At 43.5% G+C, this 18,952-nt stretch overlaps 2 protein-coding genes across 2 annotated transcripts; both read right to left on the reverse strand.

Moving 5' to 3' along the window:
- Positions 1-317: 317 nt before the first annotated feature.
- On the reverse strand, positions 318-980 carry LOC112882942. Its single transcript, XM_025948142.1, has one exon. It carries the CDS (start codon positions 823-825, stop codon positions 592-594), a length of 234 nt encoding a protein of 77 aa, XP_025803927.1. The 5' UTR covers positions 826-980; the 3' UTR covers positions 318-591.
- Positions 981-9,491: 8,511 nt separating this feature from the next.
- LOC112883378 (transcription factor RF2a-like) lies at positions 9,492-13,465 on the reverse strand. Its single transcript, XM_025948672.1, has 4 exons — positions 12,709-13,465; positions 11,763-11,895; positions 10,299-10,383; positions 9,492-10,143 (listed from the first exon to the last, which is right to left on the reverse strand). The coding sequence occupies exons 1-4, from the start codon at positions 13,266-13,268 to the stop codon at positions 9,782-9,784; spliced, it is 1,140 nt and encodes a 379-aa protein (XP_025804457.1). The 5' UTR covers positions 13,269-13,465; the 3' UTR covers positions 9,492-9,781.
- Positions 13,466-18,952: the final 5,487 nt, after the last annotated feature.

Here is an 18,952-nt window from a genome sequence, read left to right on the forward strand (position 1 = left end):
TGCGGACATGCTTGACGATGCACTCTAATAGATCGTACCCGTGTGAGGTGTAAGGTGTTGGTGCTTGGCCGATTTCGCTGACCATCTACAAACATCTTTTATAAATGTCCCTTTCTGATCAAACTCGTGGTCAGCTTTCGGTCATTGAGCATGGTACGATTTCACGAGCGACTGAGAGTTTTGCACGTCATCAAAGTTTGACAAAACTACCACACCAATGACAAGCCCATGAAGAAAGAGACATCTTCTGTTGGTCAGATCAGCAGGTAGTAGATCTTGTTTGAGGAACCGAGTAGAGAAAAATAGGCACGCAGCACTTGGAAGGATTCCGCCTTTAAATTTAATAATTTATATAATCTCATTGGAACAATAGACGTGGGATAATATAGAAATAATGGAAGTTTTCTGCACCCAATGCTATGCTAGTAACCAAGAATTAAAAAGAAAAGAAGTGTATCAAAGAATCTTGTAACCAAGACACCAATGCAAGTACCATGCCTCGGCAGAGTATATACGGTTCAGTATAACCAAATCATCAACCTATGTATGTATGGCCTCTGCATATACATCCTTGATCCGATCCGAAGATCCCTAGTGACCGGGGCCCCTGGGGCTGGGCCCCGCCGGCAGCCTCGCCATGAGCATCTCCACCGTCTCCCTCGCCTTCTCCACCACCGCCGCCGGGTCCACCACCAGGTACGCCGCCGCCTCCTCCCCGCCGCCACCCGCCGGCGCCGGCCTCGCGGCGCCGGCGACGCCCGCGCCCGCGAGGAAGACGACCGCCAGCACGGCGAACACCGCGAGCAGCCGCCTCGACGAAGCCATATCAGCCGGTGCCGGTCGATCCCAGCTGCCAAGCTGCCGCGATCGAGCGCGCCTCGTCCTCGTCCTCGTCCTCAAGAGCCGATCGAACAGCAAGCAGGTGGGTGCGTGACCGTGCGTGTGTAGCTTGGCTGGAATGTACGCGAGCTCGCGCGGGTTTGGCGGTGTCCGGTCGGTGTGCGTGGCGCGCGCGGCTACTTATAGAGGGAGGCCGGCCGGCCGGTGGCGGGAGGGGGGTCGGTTGGATGGTGACGCGTTTGCTGATGTGATGCACACTACTACCAGAGAGCGTGGACGGTTGGTTGGTGCGGGATCGGAGGTGCCCCGGTGGAAAGCGCAAAGCCGGCGGCCGGCCGCGTGAGCGCGTGGATCTGCCGAGACCGAGACGAGACTGGCTACAGCCTACACCGCTACACGTACGGGAGGAATATTAATCCCGCGTGGAGTACGCAGCTTCGCTGTGACATGCTGGCTGGTGTGTGTGTGTGTGTTGACCGGGGGACCGGAGGGAATGAAAGAGAGACGACAGGCGGGTTTGGTGCGCTGGTGGAGTCAAGAACCGAAGAAGGGAGGTTGCAGTGGGGCGCTTGGACTCGGGAGGAGATACGTTCGCACGCACTCGCCGTCCTTTCCAAAACCAAAATTCCAAATGGTCGCCGAGTCAGCCGGGTCACCACGGAGTTAGGCGTATCCGTCTTTGGTTTGCTAGCGAAACCGTGCCCAAATCGTAGGGTTTTGTGATGAATTCAGGCAATAGTCGGTGGGTTAGCACGTACGAAGGGTGACATGTTTCCTGTTCTGGCCTTCTGGGGGTTGAAACGGATCTTCATCAACAGCTCTCGGCTTTGTATTTCGGCGTGCGTCCAGCTGGTCGCTTTCCTGATTCGATCCCCTGGAAAGACGAGGAGAGAAAGGGCGTGTGATCGCCTCGTCACATACCATTCCGTCCGGTGGTTCGGTTTTGGATGTTCATGATTCCTTTCTTCTCATCGGCTCAAATCTGATTGTACCATATCGGATCTAGCTTGGAACCGAATCGTTTTTAGCATGACCGGCTGGCGGAGCAAGGACGGCGGAAGTACATAAAAAAGTTCCAGGAATTGCCAGGGATCCGGGACGGCCCAGGACCGGCCGGCAGCGCGCTATATGTTGTAAGCTCTAATCCAGTGAAAGCCATGTCGTATGGACAATGTTCACCCATTTCGATCGGACGTCGTGCCTAAGCGTGAATTTGTACATCCATATCATTTATCGGTTCAGTTCGGGTTAAAAAAACCTAGCGTTTTTTTAGCGCGATCCCGACCCGACACGTGGTAGGGTCGGGTTGGATAGGGTTTCGGGTAAAAAATCAGCCTACGCTCGACGCGATTTTTTTTGGCATGTCGTAAATTTTGGTCTTAGCCTATACCATGTATTGGTTGGGTCGAGTTTTTTCAGGCTGATTGGGTCAGGTTCGTCAGGTCGGGAGGCCCATGATCACGTATACTTATACGAAACCAACCCCAAAAAACACTAGTAGATATCAGATTTGGAGAAATTTAAAGAAATTTAGCCTCATTCAAATTTCAAAAAAAAATCAAATACTTTTACAGTGAAATTCATAACTTCTTCAATATGAAAATGTTTTGCATGAAACTAAACTTTTGGATCTCCTAGAATAATATTTTATAATCCTAAGAGTTTAGAGATAGTTCTAACTATTTGTGGAAATACTCTAGAAAGGGTAAATGTGATTATGGTAATGCATTTAAATACATATCCACATGACATATTACATGTAAAAGGATATGTAGTGATTGATGTATTACATGTAAAATGATAGGTAGTGATGGTTGTATTACACACACACACATATACATACATACACACACACACACACACACACACACACACACACACACACACATATATATATATAAGGGTATGTACTGATGGATGTATGAGATGATTAACGGATGTGCTTTCTTAGTTGGAAAAAGATCTATGTTTAACTCAACCAACAAAAATTGTATTTTTCACAAATACATAAAAAGATAAAAAGAACTAGAGGCTAGATATAACTTGGACCATTAACCGCTACTTGATCAATAAAAAGATGTGTCTACAATCTTAAAAAAACTAAGGAAGGCACAAGAACGTCAAACAAAAATCTTAAGCTTAGCAAACGCATGTGAAAAATTATTTGAAAAATAACGCTGTTTGGGGTGTAATCACATGACATTACAAATTTTTCCATATTTGTCTTGTTATACTTCACTATTATCTAGATAACTACTGGGGAATATGAAAATGGCATGTCATATGTTCATAAGCAGCTTAGCTCGACAATGTATTATTAACTTGTTCGTCAATTTAGTGAACAATCATATATCATATTTGTTTGGTTTGTCTTCATTTGATGTTAATTTTTTTTAAATTTCATTGCAACATATGTTGTTAGTTTTGATATTATTATATTAGAAATAATTATTTGATTTGAATCATATGGGCAAACTAAGTTGAATTTTAGTATCTAGATCTACATAATGTACTACACTCATACAACACTCATGTACTTAGCCGCTGCAACGATCGTTTGGGGGATATTTTCTAAGATCATCTTACGGATATTCTCGGAGATCATCGCCGCCAAACATAAGGATGAGGAAGGACGGTTTGTCAGCAAACTGATTGATTGGCCCTGTTTTGGTGCATGATATATATAACAGTAACAACTTTCTAATTAATCCAAATGCGGTAACTAACGTTGTACATTTGTAGGGTTACATTTCCGGGGCAGGTGCTACAGACGCTGATGGTTTGCTCTTTCTGCTAGATACGCTGAAGCCCGAGGTTCGAACCTTTCGCGGTACATGGTTTTAGGTGATTAAGATGATCATTGCTTGATGGTCATATGCTCAAGCGTTGTAGGTGTAGCTCGTCCATCATGTGCTCACAAAGTTTACTCTGTACACGCGCCCATCACGCGTAGCCGTGCAGGTAGTACTTGCGGTGGTGGTGCCCGGCGCCGAAGCAGCCGAGCAGGGGATGGTCGGCGGCGCGCGGCCTCCACCCGCGCCACGCCCTGGCCAGCCCGGCGCCCGCCCACCACCGCGCCGCGCCCCGCGCGCGCCCGGCCGCCTGCGCCACGGCCCCGCCCGCCTCGCGCAGCATCCGCAGCAGGCGCCCGCGCAGCGCCGTCCCTTGCGGCCGGTCGTCGTCGTCGTCCACCGAGAACCGGTAGCTCTGCAGGAACAGCGCCCGCCGCTGCCGCTCCGCCGCGCCCAGCGGCACGTACCCCGCCCGCGCCGCCGCGGCCGCTTCCGGCATCGCGAGGTCGCGCGCGCGCCGCCCGGTGAGCTAGCAGGTGCGGTGCGGGTACTCGAGCGAGCGCGCGGTTATATGGCGGTTCGGGGGCTGGTGTGATAGGACTAGTGGTTGAACCAGAAACGGTAAACAAGGGCTTGTTTGGTGGCGATGGGTGCACCCGGCCGCACCAACCCGCGCCAGGATATTGCTGCGCCGCCCCTTTCCGCCCCCGGTTGGTCCAGTTTGGTCGGCATCGGCAGCGATGTGGTCCGGACTCTGGGCAACCTGGGTAGGTAGAGTTGTAGACACGTCACACGTCTGCACAGAGCAGCAGCTGGGAGGGGAGCTGGAGCTGGTGCGTCGCCAGCTGCCAGCATGGATTTTTCACCGCTTGGTCCTGGTGGTTGTGGAATATCTGCTGGATGCCTCCGGACGGGCGTCATTGTTCGCTGGCCTCGCCACCTATCCGAGGGCGGATCCAGAAAAAAAAAAAGATGTAGGGGGCTGAACATATTAAGAGCAAATGACGGTCATCAGCTTATTATTTCTCACACTAAAGCAGCACGATAGTTTAAAGCGATTTTATATGAGAACATAGGTTGGATTGCAGTGTAGTGTGGCAATTGTGCACACGGCTTACCTTGATTAGAGCTAAGGTTTTTGTTTGGGCTTGGCAATTGGGCTTGTGGCTGTGGACCGAGACGTGTGCATTGATGTCAATGTAATTTATCACGACATGACTGCCCATACGAGGGCTGATGAGGGTGTAAATGTCACTCGATATCATTTTGGAGGACCTGCTACAAAATTTGCACCCCTGCTAGTATACCTGCTACAAAATATGCATGGTTTGCTATTCTCAGAACGACTGTTTGACACTGAAACCTGGAGGACAACTACAAAACAAAAGGTAAAACTGTAAAAAAATCTGCTTGTGCTAATATTAAATCCTTTTGTGATAGCTTGAATATTCATGTTGGTGAGATTGATAGTTCTCTCTTTGGTAGTGAGGAGAGGGTAAATAGTCTAGAGGGTGACCTGGAGGGAACATCCACTAGTAGGGAGAGGAGTGGAAAAAGTTTGGCCAAATGCTCTGAGGGCAAAACACCTCTGCAGGAGGTTCATTCCCGCCAGAAAAGGGTAGGAAAAAGCATGAATAGACAGGGTAGGGCAAGCACCCTGAAAAAGGAGTGAAAATATGAGAGGGGCCTTCTGGAATATCAGAGGGTCTGGTGAAGAGGGTAGGAGACAAAGAATTACTGAAATCATTGACCAATACCACTTGGATTTCCTTGGGATCCAAGAAACAAAAAAAAGCTATCTTCACCTATAGTTATCTTAATGGTTTGGCTGGTAGTAAAAATTTTGAGTGGAACTATCTACCTGCTGAGGGGACTGCTGGTGGCATCCTCCTGGAGCGAACCAAGATGTTTTTGAGGTTTTAGAGTGGCAGAAAAGAACCTTCTCTATTAGTTGTGTAGTTAAATGTTTGGCCAATGGTTTCTGCTGTAGGATCAACACTGTTTATGGGCCGGCAAATGATGACAAGAAAAATAATTTTATTGAGGAGTTGTTTGCTATTTGCACTGATTGTGATGGTCCTTCCTTGACTGGAGGTGACTTTAATCTTATTAGAAAATAAAGTGATAAAAGTAATGGCATTGTTGACCTAGCTTGGTGTGATAAGTTTAATAACTGGGTAGATGAGTGCAACCTAACTGAGCTCCAACTTATGGGGAGGAGATTCACTTGGACAAACAATCAGGGAACCTGATTATATCCTTGATAGATAGAATGTTTTGCTCTACTGAGTTTGACCAGAGTTTTCCTTTGGCTACATGTACAACTTTGCTAAGAAATCCAAGTGATCACACCCCTATTCCGTGGGAATCTGGGGGTGGTCCGATTGTGGTGAAACCTAGATTCAGATTTAAAAAATGGTGGCTTTAGCATGCTGAGTTTAAAGAGGTTGTTGCTAGATGCTGGGATTCTGGTATGGCTGAGGGTTCCTCTATGAAAACTTGGCAAACCAAAGTTAGATCTCTTAGAAAAAAATTAGAAGGTGGAGCTGCAATGCTGAAGCTGCTAATAGAAAGATGAAAAATGCTTTGATGAGAGAGTTTGATGTTTGGATAAGCTATCTGAAGAGCTATCTTTTACCCAAATCCAGCAAGATAGAAAAGATACCATTATGATAGATCTGAATAGGTTGTGGGCCATGGAGGAAACTAAGGCCCGGCAGAGATCTAGGGATAGGAACATAAAGGAGGGGGTAGAAATACTAACTACTTCCATGCAGTAGCAAACCAAAGGGGGAGGAAAACCCTGATTCAGTCTATGGAGGGCCCTGAAAGGGTAGTCCATAATACTGAAGATATTCGGAAAATTGCTACTAACTATTATAAAAATCTGTTCAAGTTTGAGGACAGACCTGATATTAGAATTAATGATGACTTCTTTGAGGAAGAGGATAAGGTTTCCCTAGAGGAGACTGCCATTTTGGAAGCGCCCTTTAGTGAAGAGGAAGTTAAAAAGGCTATTTTTTGAGTCATATTATGATGGGGCCCAAGGTCCAGATGGTCTGTCTTTCATGTTTTACCAGCACTTTTGGGAGCTAGTGAAAGGTGATTTGTTAAATATGTTCAAAGATTTCCATAAAGAATCTCTTGATATCTTTAGAATAAATTTTGCAGCCATTACTCTGATACTATGTCAGGTGCTGGCACTATGAACAAATTTAGACCCATATGTCTCCTCAACTGTAGCTATAAGATTTTTACTAAAGTTCTCACCAACAGAATCAATCTTGTGGCTAACATACTGGTCAGTAGTAACCAATCTGCTTTCATTAAAGGGAGATTTATTTTGGAGAGTGTGGTTACTGCACATGAAGTTATATATAGTGTGCACAATAGTGGGGGTGCTGGGGTAGTTTTGACATTGGATTACGAGAAAGCATACAACAAGGTTAATTGGGAGTTTCTCCTAGAAGTCCTTGAAAAGAGAGGTTTTGGAGGTAAATGGATAATGTGGATCAGGAGCATTTTGCACAACGGCTCTGTGGGAGTCACGGTGAATAGTGTTGAGGGGAATTATTTCGAAACAAGAAAGGTGCTTAGGCAGGGGGATCTATTGTCTCCTATCCTCTTCAATCTTGTGGTGGATGTTCTTACTAAAATTCTCAAAAAAGCTGCTGATTTAGAATATATAAACAGTTTGGGGGTTGAGTTTTTCCCTCAAGGTGTTATTAGCTTGCAGTACGCTGATGACACCATCTTGTTCTTAGATAGGGACCTGGATAAGTTAAGAAATATGAAAACAATCTTGTCCTCCTTTGAGTTAATGTCAGGCATGAGAGTCAATTACAACAAGAGTGAGCTAATCCCCATGAACGTAGAAGACCAGGAAGTGGGGGAGATTGCTAGTGTTTTTGGGTGTCCTGTAGGGACTTTTCCAATTAAGTATCTAGGAATTCCCCTCCATTATGAAAAACTTAAGAGAGAGGACCTACAGCCTTTGGTCGACAAGATTGTGAAAAGAATTGTAGGGTAGAGAGGCAAGCTGCTCTCTTATGCAGGGAGAATTATTTTGATCAAAGCTTGTCTTGCTAGTGTTCCCATCTATCTGATGTCCTCCTTTCGTTTTCCAAAGTGGGTCTTGAATCTTATTAACTCTCACATGGCAAATTGTCTTTAGAATGATTATGAGGGGCATAGTAAAATTCACCTGGCCAACTGGAACTTAGTCTCTATGAAAAAAGAATATGGTGGGCTGGGAGTTCCCAACGTTAGAGATCTCAATTTAGTTCTTTTAGGTTCCTGGATTAAGAGGTATGTTAACTTGTTAAGGATGAGGGGAAATGTGGCATGAGATTGTCAAACAAAAATATGTTAGAAATGCCATTAATATTTTTAGCCTACCACATTATATCCCTTCTACCTTTTGGAAAAGTGTTATCTGGGCTGCTCAGGGCTGTCAAGTTTGGTTATAGGTGGAATGGTAATGGGACTAAAGTTAGGTTTTGGGAAGATATCTGCCCCTCTAGCAACCCAGTTTTGGGATCTCTTTTGTATTAGTAATCAAACTGGTATCTCTGTAGCAAATGTGTGGGATGGAGTTGAGCTGAAGCTTACTTTCAGAAGAACTTTCTCTGCTTATATGATGCAAAGATGGCATGAGTTAGTGGATGTTGTTTCTGACCTGGTCCTCAGTGAGGAGGAGGATGCTTTGATTTGGCAATATGATAGTAAAGGGGTGTACACCACACAATCCTTATATGAGGTGTTCAGTCAGTCTTTATTCCTGCTGTGTGGAAAATACAAGTCCCCCCTAAAATCCAACTTTTTCTATGGTTGCTTGCTCATAACAAGTTGATGACTACTGACAACCTTAGTAGGAGAGGGATAAATAAGCCTTTGAGCTGTCAATACTGACCTGAACATGAATCCATCACTCGCCTCTTTTTTGAGTGTGTGGTTGCTCGAGAGATTTGGAACTATGTTCACAGATACTGTGGTTTGCATATTTGTTCTCTTTTAGATATGGCTAGCAAGTGGATTTGTGGGAAAAAAATTGGTACTTTCAACATCATCTCTGCTGGAGTATGTTGGTTGATCTGGCTAACACAAAATAATATGACTTTTCGTCATCAGTGCTGGTCGGACATCAAGCTGATCCTGAGGAGGATGAACAAATGCGTTTCATCCTGGAAGCCAATGTTAATAGTGATCCTGGAGACTGGTGTCGACCAATGGTGCAGCTTTCTGGAGGAAGTCAACAAGGCGCCGTTGGCAATAGTTTTCTCATGAAGCGGCTCAAGACAGCAACTACGAAGAAGGGAGCATGAGAAGCTGGTGTGCCGTGAACTAAGAATAATCTGTCTTTTGTTCCTTCGTGAGCCTCTACTGTTGTACCTGACCTTAAACTGCTTTGGCCCCGCTTGGTTGGTGTGGTTAGCTGTGGAACTAGCCACCTCTAGCGCTGGGTGCTTTCCTTTTGTCTGAAATGTTGTAACTGCTAAAAACGTTTTGCTCTGTTCTAATGGAATGGGGCAGGGCTTTGGCCTGTCTTTCTAAAAAAAAAGTGTGTTTGACACTGAAATATACAGGTTTTTAGAATAGTATGTGTCAGAAGAATTCGATTCAGAATGAATGCTTGTATATGTAGCGGCAATAGCTAGCTGTGCTTGGATATGTAGCAGAAGGCGTTGTGCTCGGCATGTCGAATTCTAGGTATACCATCTTATGCAGCTTGGCATGTCCTTCACTTTTGCTGCTAACAAACGGTGTGGGTGGACATCTAGCAAGCTGTGCCAAAGTGAAGACATCCTAAAATAACACCACCAAAATGCAATACATCTGGTACCATGCTACCTCAGTACATGACGAAACGGGAGATTTCGTCTGAAACCTTTCATTTCGAACCATTTTTTAACCCTTTAACTGGAGAGAGATAGAAACAAAATCCAGCAGATGAACTAACATCTGTGACCATCCGACTGTCTGTAGTTGCAGTGTGCTTACAGATAACCAAGTTAACGATAAACTGATGCTGAACTGAGCCTATAGATAGATGAGTGAGTTAACGATCACTACAGTTGCACAACATCATCCCCGAAACAGCCATCTTCACTTCTAACCACCACTTACACCAAGCTTTCAGAACCAGCTGCTCAACTGCCGCTGCTCCCAGATTTCCCGTCTCCCCACTGGCCCTGGGAGCCCAGATGCCCTTTCATCTTGAGGTCTCTCGCCGCCTGCTGCAGCTGTTGTACCTGCAGCGGGTGTAGTGGCTGCTGCTGGTGCTGAGGGCGCAGTGACTGCTGCTGAGGCTGGGAGTGGAGCTGAAGCTGCTGCAGCTGCTGAGTGGCCAGCATGGATTGCATCCCTTGGCTGTTCTGGAACATCTGCTGGTTGCCCCCAAACGGGCGTGGCATGGCGCCAAAGTTCATCATCATATTTCCACCACCATTGGCCACCTGTCCTGTTGCCACCTTCAGCCGCTGGACCTCCGCTTTCAGAGTGTCATTCAAGGCTGCACCAAGAAAAGCAAACACTAGTGAATAATGCTCCTATATTTCGCATGCACGCAGGCACAGCATTATCCAAAGGAAAAGGTCAGTAGATCTAATAAAAAAAAATGTTGGACAGGGCAAAATCCATCAATCATGGGGGTCAAATGAATATTACCATCTTGTAAGTGGACTTGCTGTTCCATAGTCTGCAGCCGTATCTTCAACTCACTATTCTCAGTTGTTAGCCCAGTGGTATCTCTCTGATATAGCAACACAATGAGAAGAATAATAGTTATTTATCTGAAGCAAAAGCAAGGTAAATAAGCAGAATAATCACATGAGCATAGTGAAACACAGGTATCTAGTAAGCGTAGTGAAACATTAATTGGTAGCTCCAGAAAGGAATAATGCTCCATACAAAAAAAAAAGAAGTTACTAAAAGTGGGAACTAAAGCTTTAACATGTCAAAACTTTTGTATGCTGGCATAATTTTGTAGACGTAGCATAGCTGTGGTCAATCATTCAGGATGACATGAGGAAGATGTAGTCAGATCACTTTGTCACATAAGAAAATATATAAGATATCCTCAGTATTTTCATCTGAACATTATATCCACCTAGGGAACACCAAACAGCAACTCCTATTAATTGGGTAACTATGTGTATGGTATAAAGACCTAACAAGTATGCGAAGCGAGAAACAATTAGTAGTCACTTGCAGAAACAAGTAACATCCTAGATGATACTGTCAAGCCATTCCAAAACTAGCATGGCATAGCACTACGGCTGCATTTGATCAACAGTTTCACACCACAGGGATATGAGATATTGCAACTTGTAAATGAACCTTCCAAGTTATATATCATAACTTGTGGGCGTGTGGCTATACTGTATATGATATTGTTTTCTGCAATGCAAGGACAAATATATCGGACAGACCAAAAGGCACTGAACAGATAGTTCCACTTGAACACAACTGTTCAAAACAGACCTGAGAGCTGGTTCACAACCAAAATGAAACTGGCAGCTTGTATGGCATGTAAATAAGGAAGGAAAACAAACTGGCCCGTAATAATTTTGTTTTATTAAAAATCAGGCGAAAAACGTTCAGTGGATAGAGCCCCAACCTCTCCAAAATCCCAAGTTGCACCCAGGAAACACTAATTGTGGTTATGACATGGAGAAAAAGCTAAACTTCACCATGCATGGTGCCCAAACTATGCTTATCATGCATGTGACAAGGCAATACATAGTATGGATTAGAAGTCATTCATGTCGATTGCCGTCAAAATATCCTTAAAACAAGCGTTGAAGAGAGCACAATGTGAGTCCTGGGCTCCTGCGCACACGGGAGCAGGGAGCAGGGAGCCAGACTGCATTCTATGGAAATATATCAGGGCATCTAACATAATTAGAACTGCAGCTCAACTACCAAACTGCCGGTCCGAACACGTGAGCAGTGACCAATTTGGTGTTTTTGTAACCACGCTTTCTAAATACTCATTAATTTTCTATCAGTTCCAAAACCTTGATGATCTCAGGGAGAACCCAATAGCTTTTACGACATATATACCATGCAGATTGGTCTAACTATAAAACAGAAAAATCCATAAGGGAACTCCAGAAAAATAGTGCCTACCTGCAGCAATGCCAACTGAGCTGACAATGTTGTGGCTTCTGTTTGCAGAGTTTGAACCTTGCGCTCGAGTTCAGCAATATAGCGCATCTTCCTTTCCTTCGATCTTGCAGCAGATTGTCTATTAGCCCAAATCCTGTCAAACAATAGATACCAACAAAAAATCACCATAAGCATGCTTATTCACCACATAAAATTCACTTATCCTGAAGAATGATGCATACTGAAATAAGGCAATGGAAGGACTCTGAGACTGTGGGAGCAGATGCCACTTGCACGTTTTGAGTATTGGGCCGTGTGCATGTGATATTTAAACTTTCTTCTAATGTGACCTATTCTGTGAACCAACACCTTGAATACTTATACCATTTACATTCATTCATAATTCCATAGAACCATCACTTAGTAAATTTCCCTTCGCTAAAAATCTGTCAGAGAAGAATTTCTAGACGCAGCTGTTTGAAGTGAAATGGTCAAACAGATAATACAGTCATCCAAGGTAAACCTGACCAACTAAACTGATTTGCATGTAAAAAGACTAATATAGAACAAACATTAAGCTCTGAGATTCAGACATTTTCACTCTCAATACTATTTGTGCAAAGCAAAACCCAATACAGTCTTTGCATCTAAGAATCAGATCCTTAGCTAAAGTTCCCTGTGCAATTTCCCCTCAGCCTCACCTACCGATCTAGTTTGCCTCTCACGGAACCTACTCCATGAAGCAAACCTAGAGCAACTAAACCATGCCATTCGTTCATACTACGCCATGCACTAAACCTTCCTTTAGCCAAGAATCATGTGATAGCAAATGACCAACAAATAATGCAACCAATTCCACATAAACATAGCCAATCATGTTTCAAAAATAAACCTGGCCAACCAAACTAAGTAGCATGTAAAAAGCTTGCATAATAGATGAAATTTTACAAGAACAAGCATACAATACCTTTTTGCCCTCTTTGGGTCAACAAGAGCAAGCTCAGCCAGCTTCGCCGCAGACACTGCTTTCTTCGCTTCTGCAGACGACATCCCCTCCATTCCCTGCGCCGCCGCCAGCTGCTCCGCCTTGATCGACATGGACCCGTCCATGGACTGGCTGTGCTGATGCCTTGGCCTAGGCGCGTGCCCCAGCTCAGCCCCCTCACCCCCGCCACCTGCCGCGGACGACGACTCAGCCTCGGCCTCCGACGACGCCCCGCACGACGCGTTCAGCTTGTCCACGTCAAGGAACATGGAGAAGAGCTCCTCGTCGTTCTCGTCCGACAGCGAAGGTCCATCGCCGCCTCCGGGAGCGCTGAGGTCGAGGTCGTCGGGCAGGCTCAGGATCTCGGAGTGCGCGCGCCGGTGGCCGGCGTTCCGCGTAGGGAAGTCCGGCATGCGGCTGATGTCGAACTCCGGCGGCGGGGTCGACGACGAGGGCGGCGCCCCGGCACGGCGCGTGGCCTGCGGCGGCAAGCCGTCGCCGGAGCCGCCGTCCCCCGGCATCGGAGCCTTGTCCTTGTTCATCTTCTTGGCTACAACCCAAAATTCGGGGGGTCAAAGATTACGCCGCAAAAGAATTTTGGGGCTTGAATTGCTATGCGGCGCGAGAACAAAAACTGGAGAGCTCGAGGAGAGATTCTCGTCCAAGAATAAGATCTAGACAAAATTTGCCCTGGGACAACATTAGAAGGTGGATTTTGCTGAAAACCACTAAAAAGTATGTCTTTGCTTTTGCTAGAAGCCATTATAAATATATACCTATTTGCTGAAAAACACTATAGCTCATATAATAATATTTTCATCTTACAAGAGATATAAATCTGGACAAGAATACCTCTACGCTTCAAATAGATCATTTAACAGCAACGGGAGCATATCCAACAATAGAAAAAAATACATGGTTGATCCATATTTAACTATTAAATTCAGCAATATAAAATGACATTGTTTCAGCCACATATGGCATCAAGTACACCACATATTTCAGCCACGTTTCCCTAACAAGTACAGCACTGGAAAATAACATATTTTGAGCTATAATGCTCCAAAATGATGCCTTTATATGTTTTCAGCATACTCTAATTTTTTCTAGACCTAACAACCTTCAACTTCTTTGCATTTCCCTTCTCAATAGCAACCGGAGATGTTGTTTCTCAATAGCAACCGGAGATGTTGTTTCTCAATAGCAACCGGAGATGTGGTTGGAGAAGCAACAGGCTCTATGATGCCTTCAAGTTCAGCATCCTTTTACGGCTGCAAGTGGATATAAAAGCATATCAACACAGCAGACATAAAAAATAAAAATACATAAAGGGTAGAAGAGTTATACCCCCTTGTCATAGGGCTCGGTGTAGAAACAAGAACCATAGCTCTGGTTGGTGTGGATGGCTCTAGTTCCAACAACCTCCTTGATATGCTGCAACCAGTAGAAAGATGTGAAATTACAGATTTGAGAAGAAAGATGAGTATTTTTAAATTCAAATTACAGGTCTACCTCCTTGTAACAGAGCTTGGTGTAGAAGTACAAGTGATGACTCTAGTTGGTGTAGCACTGTGAGTTGTTTAGATATGTAAGATACATGTAAGGCTTGTAAAAATTTACAAAGATTGATTTAAAGAAGCTCACAATAGATCAGCACATGATAGTTGTTCTTGCGGCGGGGCAACGATACTAGATGGTACTATGGAGACACTTTTCTTGCCTCACTTTTTCTTTGGCTTTGGAGGAGCAGGTGGTGTGGCATCATAATCATATACATATTCACTGCATGTTTTTGCCATATATCCAAGCTGTCTGCATCTTGTGTATCATGTGATTCTTCTTCCAGATCCTCCTTTTGCGGCTGATTTGTACATCTCTCCCTTAGCCTTCCTGGTGCCCTTTTTAGAATTGGAGGCCACAACTTAAACCGAGGATCAACTTTAAACCATTGTTTATAATTTATTATTGGCTTCGCACACTTCTCATAGGCTTTGTTGAACTTGGCGATAGAGTATTACTCATGAACATAGCCTTCAATATTACAACCTCGAATTGAGGTAATAATACACAAGGCATGTGTATATGGCAGACCAGTAATTTGCCAACGTCTGCACGTATACTTCCTCTCTTGAAGATCAATAATATGCCTTCAATGAACTAGATCCCTTGTAACACCTTCAACTTCACCTAACATCTCATCACGTTGACCACCATCCTTGTGTGAATACCTCCACATATATTTCAGCTCCTTACTCCTTGAGTTGAGATCCTTCATAATGTTAGGTAGCATCTTATCTTGAAGCTTCCGAGCAATTTTTCTTGTCAAGAACATTTTCTGCATCAGCAGCTGTCTTATCCTATCCATAAGATCAATTACGGGCAGGGATTTTTCATGCCTAATCCAGCTGTTGAATGTTTCAGCTATATTATTTGTTACATAGTCACATTTGCTTGCTTCAGAGAACAAATGTATTGTCCAAAAGTGCTTGTGATTTTCATGTATCCATTTCATAGTTTCAGGACAGGCTTCATACATCAGATCATAGTGCTCTTCAAACCTATATATTTGGAAAGCTCTACATGCTGGCCATAAATGCTTCTCGAAGAACTCACCTTGAAATCGCTTTTGGAAATTTGCAACTAAATGCCTCATGCACTCTCTATGTTCCACCCTATTTTTGAAGACTTAAGTATTAGCTGAATTAATTCTTTTGCCTGCATCTATTGAGATCACTAGGCCTAGAGGTGATCAAATAGCTTGATTAAGGCTACTAAAAAATCAAGACCAATTTTCAGTTGTCTTTGATCCAAACACACCATAACACCCAGAAAACATCCAATTGTGCCCATCAATAGTTGTTACAGATGCAAGTTGACCTTTTCATTTTCCAGTCAAATGAGTAGAATCTACACCAAGAAAAGGCCTGCACCCATTCAGAAAACCATCAACACAAGATTTCAGGCTAACAAACATTCTTGTAAATCTCATCTTCTTCCCAACTTGCTCATATTCGATGTCCACCAAACTGCCTGGATTGGTTGTCTTCATCTCAGCCTTGAAACTAAAAGCATGCTCAAAACTATCATCCCACTTGCCTTTGAGTTGTTCCAAAGCCATATTTCTACCATCCCATACTACATAATATGATAGCTGCAAGTGATACTCTTCTTCTAGTCTTTTCTTCAATGTTGCAGCTCCAATTATAGATCCTTTGCAAGCCAATTAAGAACCCTATCCCTGATTCAATGGTTGGTTGCCATGCTATTCTTCTCCACTTTTCCAGTGCTGTGACAAGTGTGTTCAAATGGTATCTTCTTTATCTGCATCAAATATCAGTATAAATGAACACAACCTTGAACAGTACAAAATCAGTACTTAATATTAAAAAATAGTACAAAATTAGTTCCTCGGTACGTTCCATGTACTTCCACCCTGCACCCGGGAAGCATGTATCTTCCACTTGCACCGTTCAGCTTTGTAATAGCCTCGATATCTTGTCGACTCAGAATAGGCAGCTGCAATTTTATATTCACCTTTTATTGCATATTGTCTAATAGCCTTCTTAAAAGTATCACCATCCCCAGAATTAATGCCAACTGCTATTGTTGGGTTCTCTAAGTCAGTCGCATGGATAATTATCTCACAACCCCATGCATCATCCACAACTAAATCATCCTCCAAGCCAACACACTCCACATCACCATCACATTCAGAATCAGAAAGCAAATTTTTGAAGGGATCCTCATCATCCAAACCAACGTACTCTATATCATCATCCATCCAGGCCATTGAAGTACTATTCTGATTTTGTGGCTTGGAGATGTGTGGCTCGGAAATGGGTGATGCAGTTTTAAGAGGAGTCTGAGCATTAATTTGTTTGGCTGGAGCATCAGTGCCTCCCTGCAAAATATAAGGCATGCTCTGTTGCCGCCCAACATCATGCATGAATTCAGAATCATTCTTTTTGATAACACACACTTGCAATGAGAGCCTTCTTATCTCCCAATACATGTCAATTGCATGCAACAATTTCTGATCAGATGTAATTTCATCATAGTTACGACTCATTTTGTCCCAATAGGTGACACGCAACCTGTGGTAAGAGCCTAAGTTAATGTCTGTAGCAAGTTCAGTTAGCAAATCATTCCAATTTGACATATCCCTTTCTAAGATCTTAGCAATGTTAAGAGCCTCACAATACTCGCGACTGCTGTCATCAGTAATTTTAACATAAGCACTTACACGAACAGCAAGCCTGTAGGACGAATTAGAATCCATCCTACACAAATAATGACACAAATCATAGTAGAATCAACACACAATATGATTTACTTAGAAAAAATGAGTATAACTGTGCGATAACAAGCCCAATTGCACAAAATTAGCACTAACCCTAGGAAAGTAAAAAAATATATTTTGGCGCCTATATTCGTAGATATTAATCCAATGGCTCTCAATACTCAAATTTTAAGCTGTTGCCTCCGGTTTTTACAATTGTATTGGCATATTCTCTTTTCTTTGAGCAAAAAGAAAAAAACGGGAGTATCCTCATTCACACGAGACAAATGACCCAAATCTTTCCCATTTTATCCTTTTTCTTAGAAGAAAACAGGATATAAACTCTCCTTTCATGTGTAGAGTTTAGTTCTTTGCTTGTTGCATTCCATGCCCATCTACCTCACGCGAAAAATACTGAAGCCGAAGGGATAAACTGACAGTCAGGGGAGCAGTCGAGCAGATCAACTAGCTAGAGGTAAGCAAAGCTCAAATCTCAGGCAAACGAGACCAGAGCCCTTCCCTCCCGAATCCTCCCATCGTTTCCTCTCGCTTATGCTCGGCTTCGTGTTCTGGGAACCCAGCGCGTAGATCTTAGGCAACTTTGCTGGAGACCACTAAAAATTTACATCTATGCTCAAGAACACGGTTAAACTGGGTGCATTTGCTCAAAGACACCGTTAGCACTATTTTAGTTGATTTAATTGGACAGCTATAGTAAATGACAATTTTGCCCCTTGGTGCCTTATCCTCCCACGGGTCTTTCTTCTCCCGTAGAAGTATGGCTCGCTACTCCTTTCGGCACTCATGTATAGTTTGCTTGCATATTGATCCGATGGTTATTTCTTATTTAAGTTTGATCGCAATTGCAATCATAATGATAATAATAGTCTAATATGGCTCAAGCAACAAATGTGGTGGACACACATGGAAGACCTTTAATGTTAAGTCCAATGGAGAGCTTGTGGTAATAAAAATAACGAGCGTGATAATAACGAGCAACAGGTCCATTTTAGGTGCCCTTATCGGGTCGTACGTCGTAGTTGTCTTCATGGCGGTAATAATACGATTGTCGATGGATAATGTTTTTTTGAAGGGGCGTCAATGGATACTGTCAAGGATAGGTGGTTGATATTCAAGTATAGAACGACTTGAAAAACACAACACACAGAATGGTTCGTTTCAATCAGCAGTGGAGGAAACAATGTTAGTTATCAAGAGGTTCAAGGAAATAGTGTAATTGTGTAAACAAACAGAATATGGGAGACCACAGCATGGGCTGAACAAGAAAACAAGAATTTGTTCAGGTCAATTTAATTTCTTCTTTAACTTTAGGGGAAAAAAGATAAAAGGAAACCAAGTAAATGTAGCTGCTATCAGGCCCTGATCTTCAAAATCTTCCCTCATAAAAGTTCATCAATTTATTCTTCATTTTGCATACAGTTCAAGATTAGCAACTCGAAGGCTAGTATGGCTGGCTGTCTCTCTTTCATACTTTTATATATGGCAACATCAGTTTTGTGGCAGTCAGTCATACAACATGCGTGCCAATTTCAGCAATTTTTCCACTTGGGATGCATTAAAATGATTCTCTGCTGCCAGCAATCTTCCTGTTGCATGTAATCCGAGGAGGAAAAACTTCCTATAACGGAACAAGAGACACTCATAGGGCCTGTTCGGATGAATGGGAAAGAGAAAGAGAAAGTGTAAAACCTTTACTCTTTTGCATTTTTTTTGCACTTTTGGATCCAAACACTCCAAAGTGCAAAAGAGCAAATGCTACCGTAATTTTGCTAATTATGGATTAATTAGGCTTAATAGATTCATCTCGTCATTTAGTCCTCATCTATGTAATTAGTTTTTTAATTAAACTACATTTAATACTTCTAATTAGCGTCCAAACATCTGATGTGACAGGAGCAAAAATTTTACCATTTACCCTTTTGCCAT

This window comes from Panicum hallii, chromosome 2 (genome assembly GCF_002211085.1).
Source record: "Panicum hallii strain FIL2 chromosome 2, PHallii_v3.1, whole genome shotgun sequence".
Classification (NCBI taxonomy): domain Eukaryota; kingdom Viridiplantae; phylum Streptophyta; class Magnoliopsida; order Poales; family Poaceae; genus Panicum; species Panicum hallii.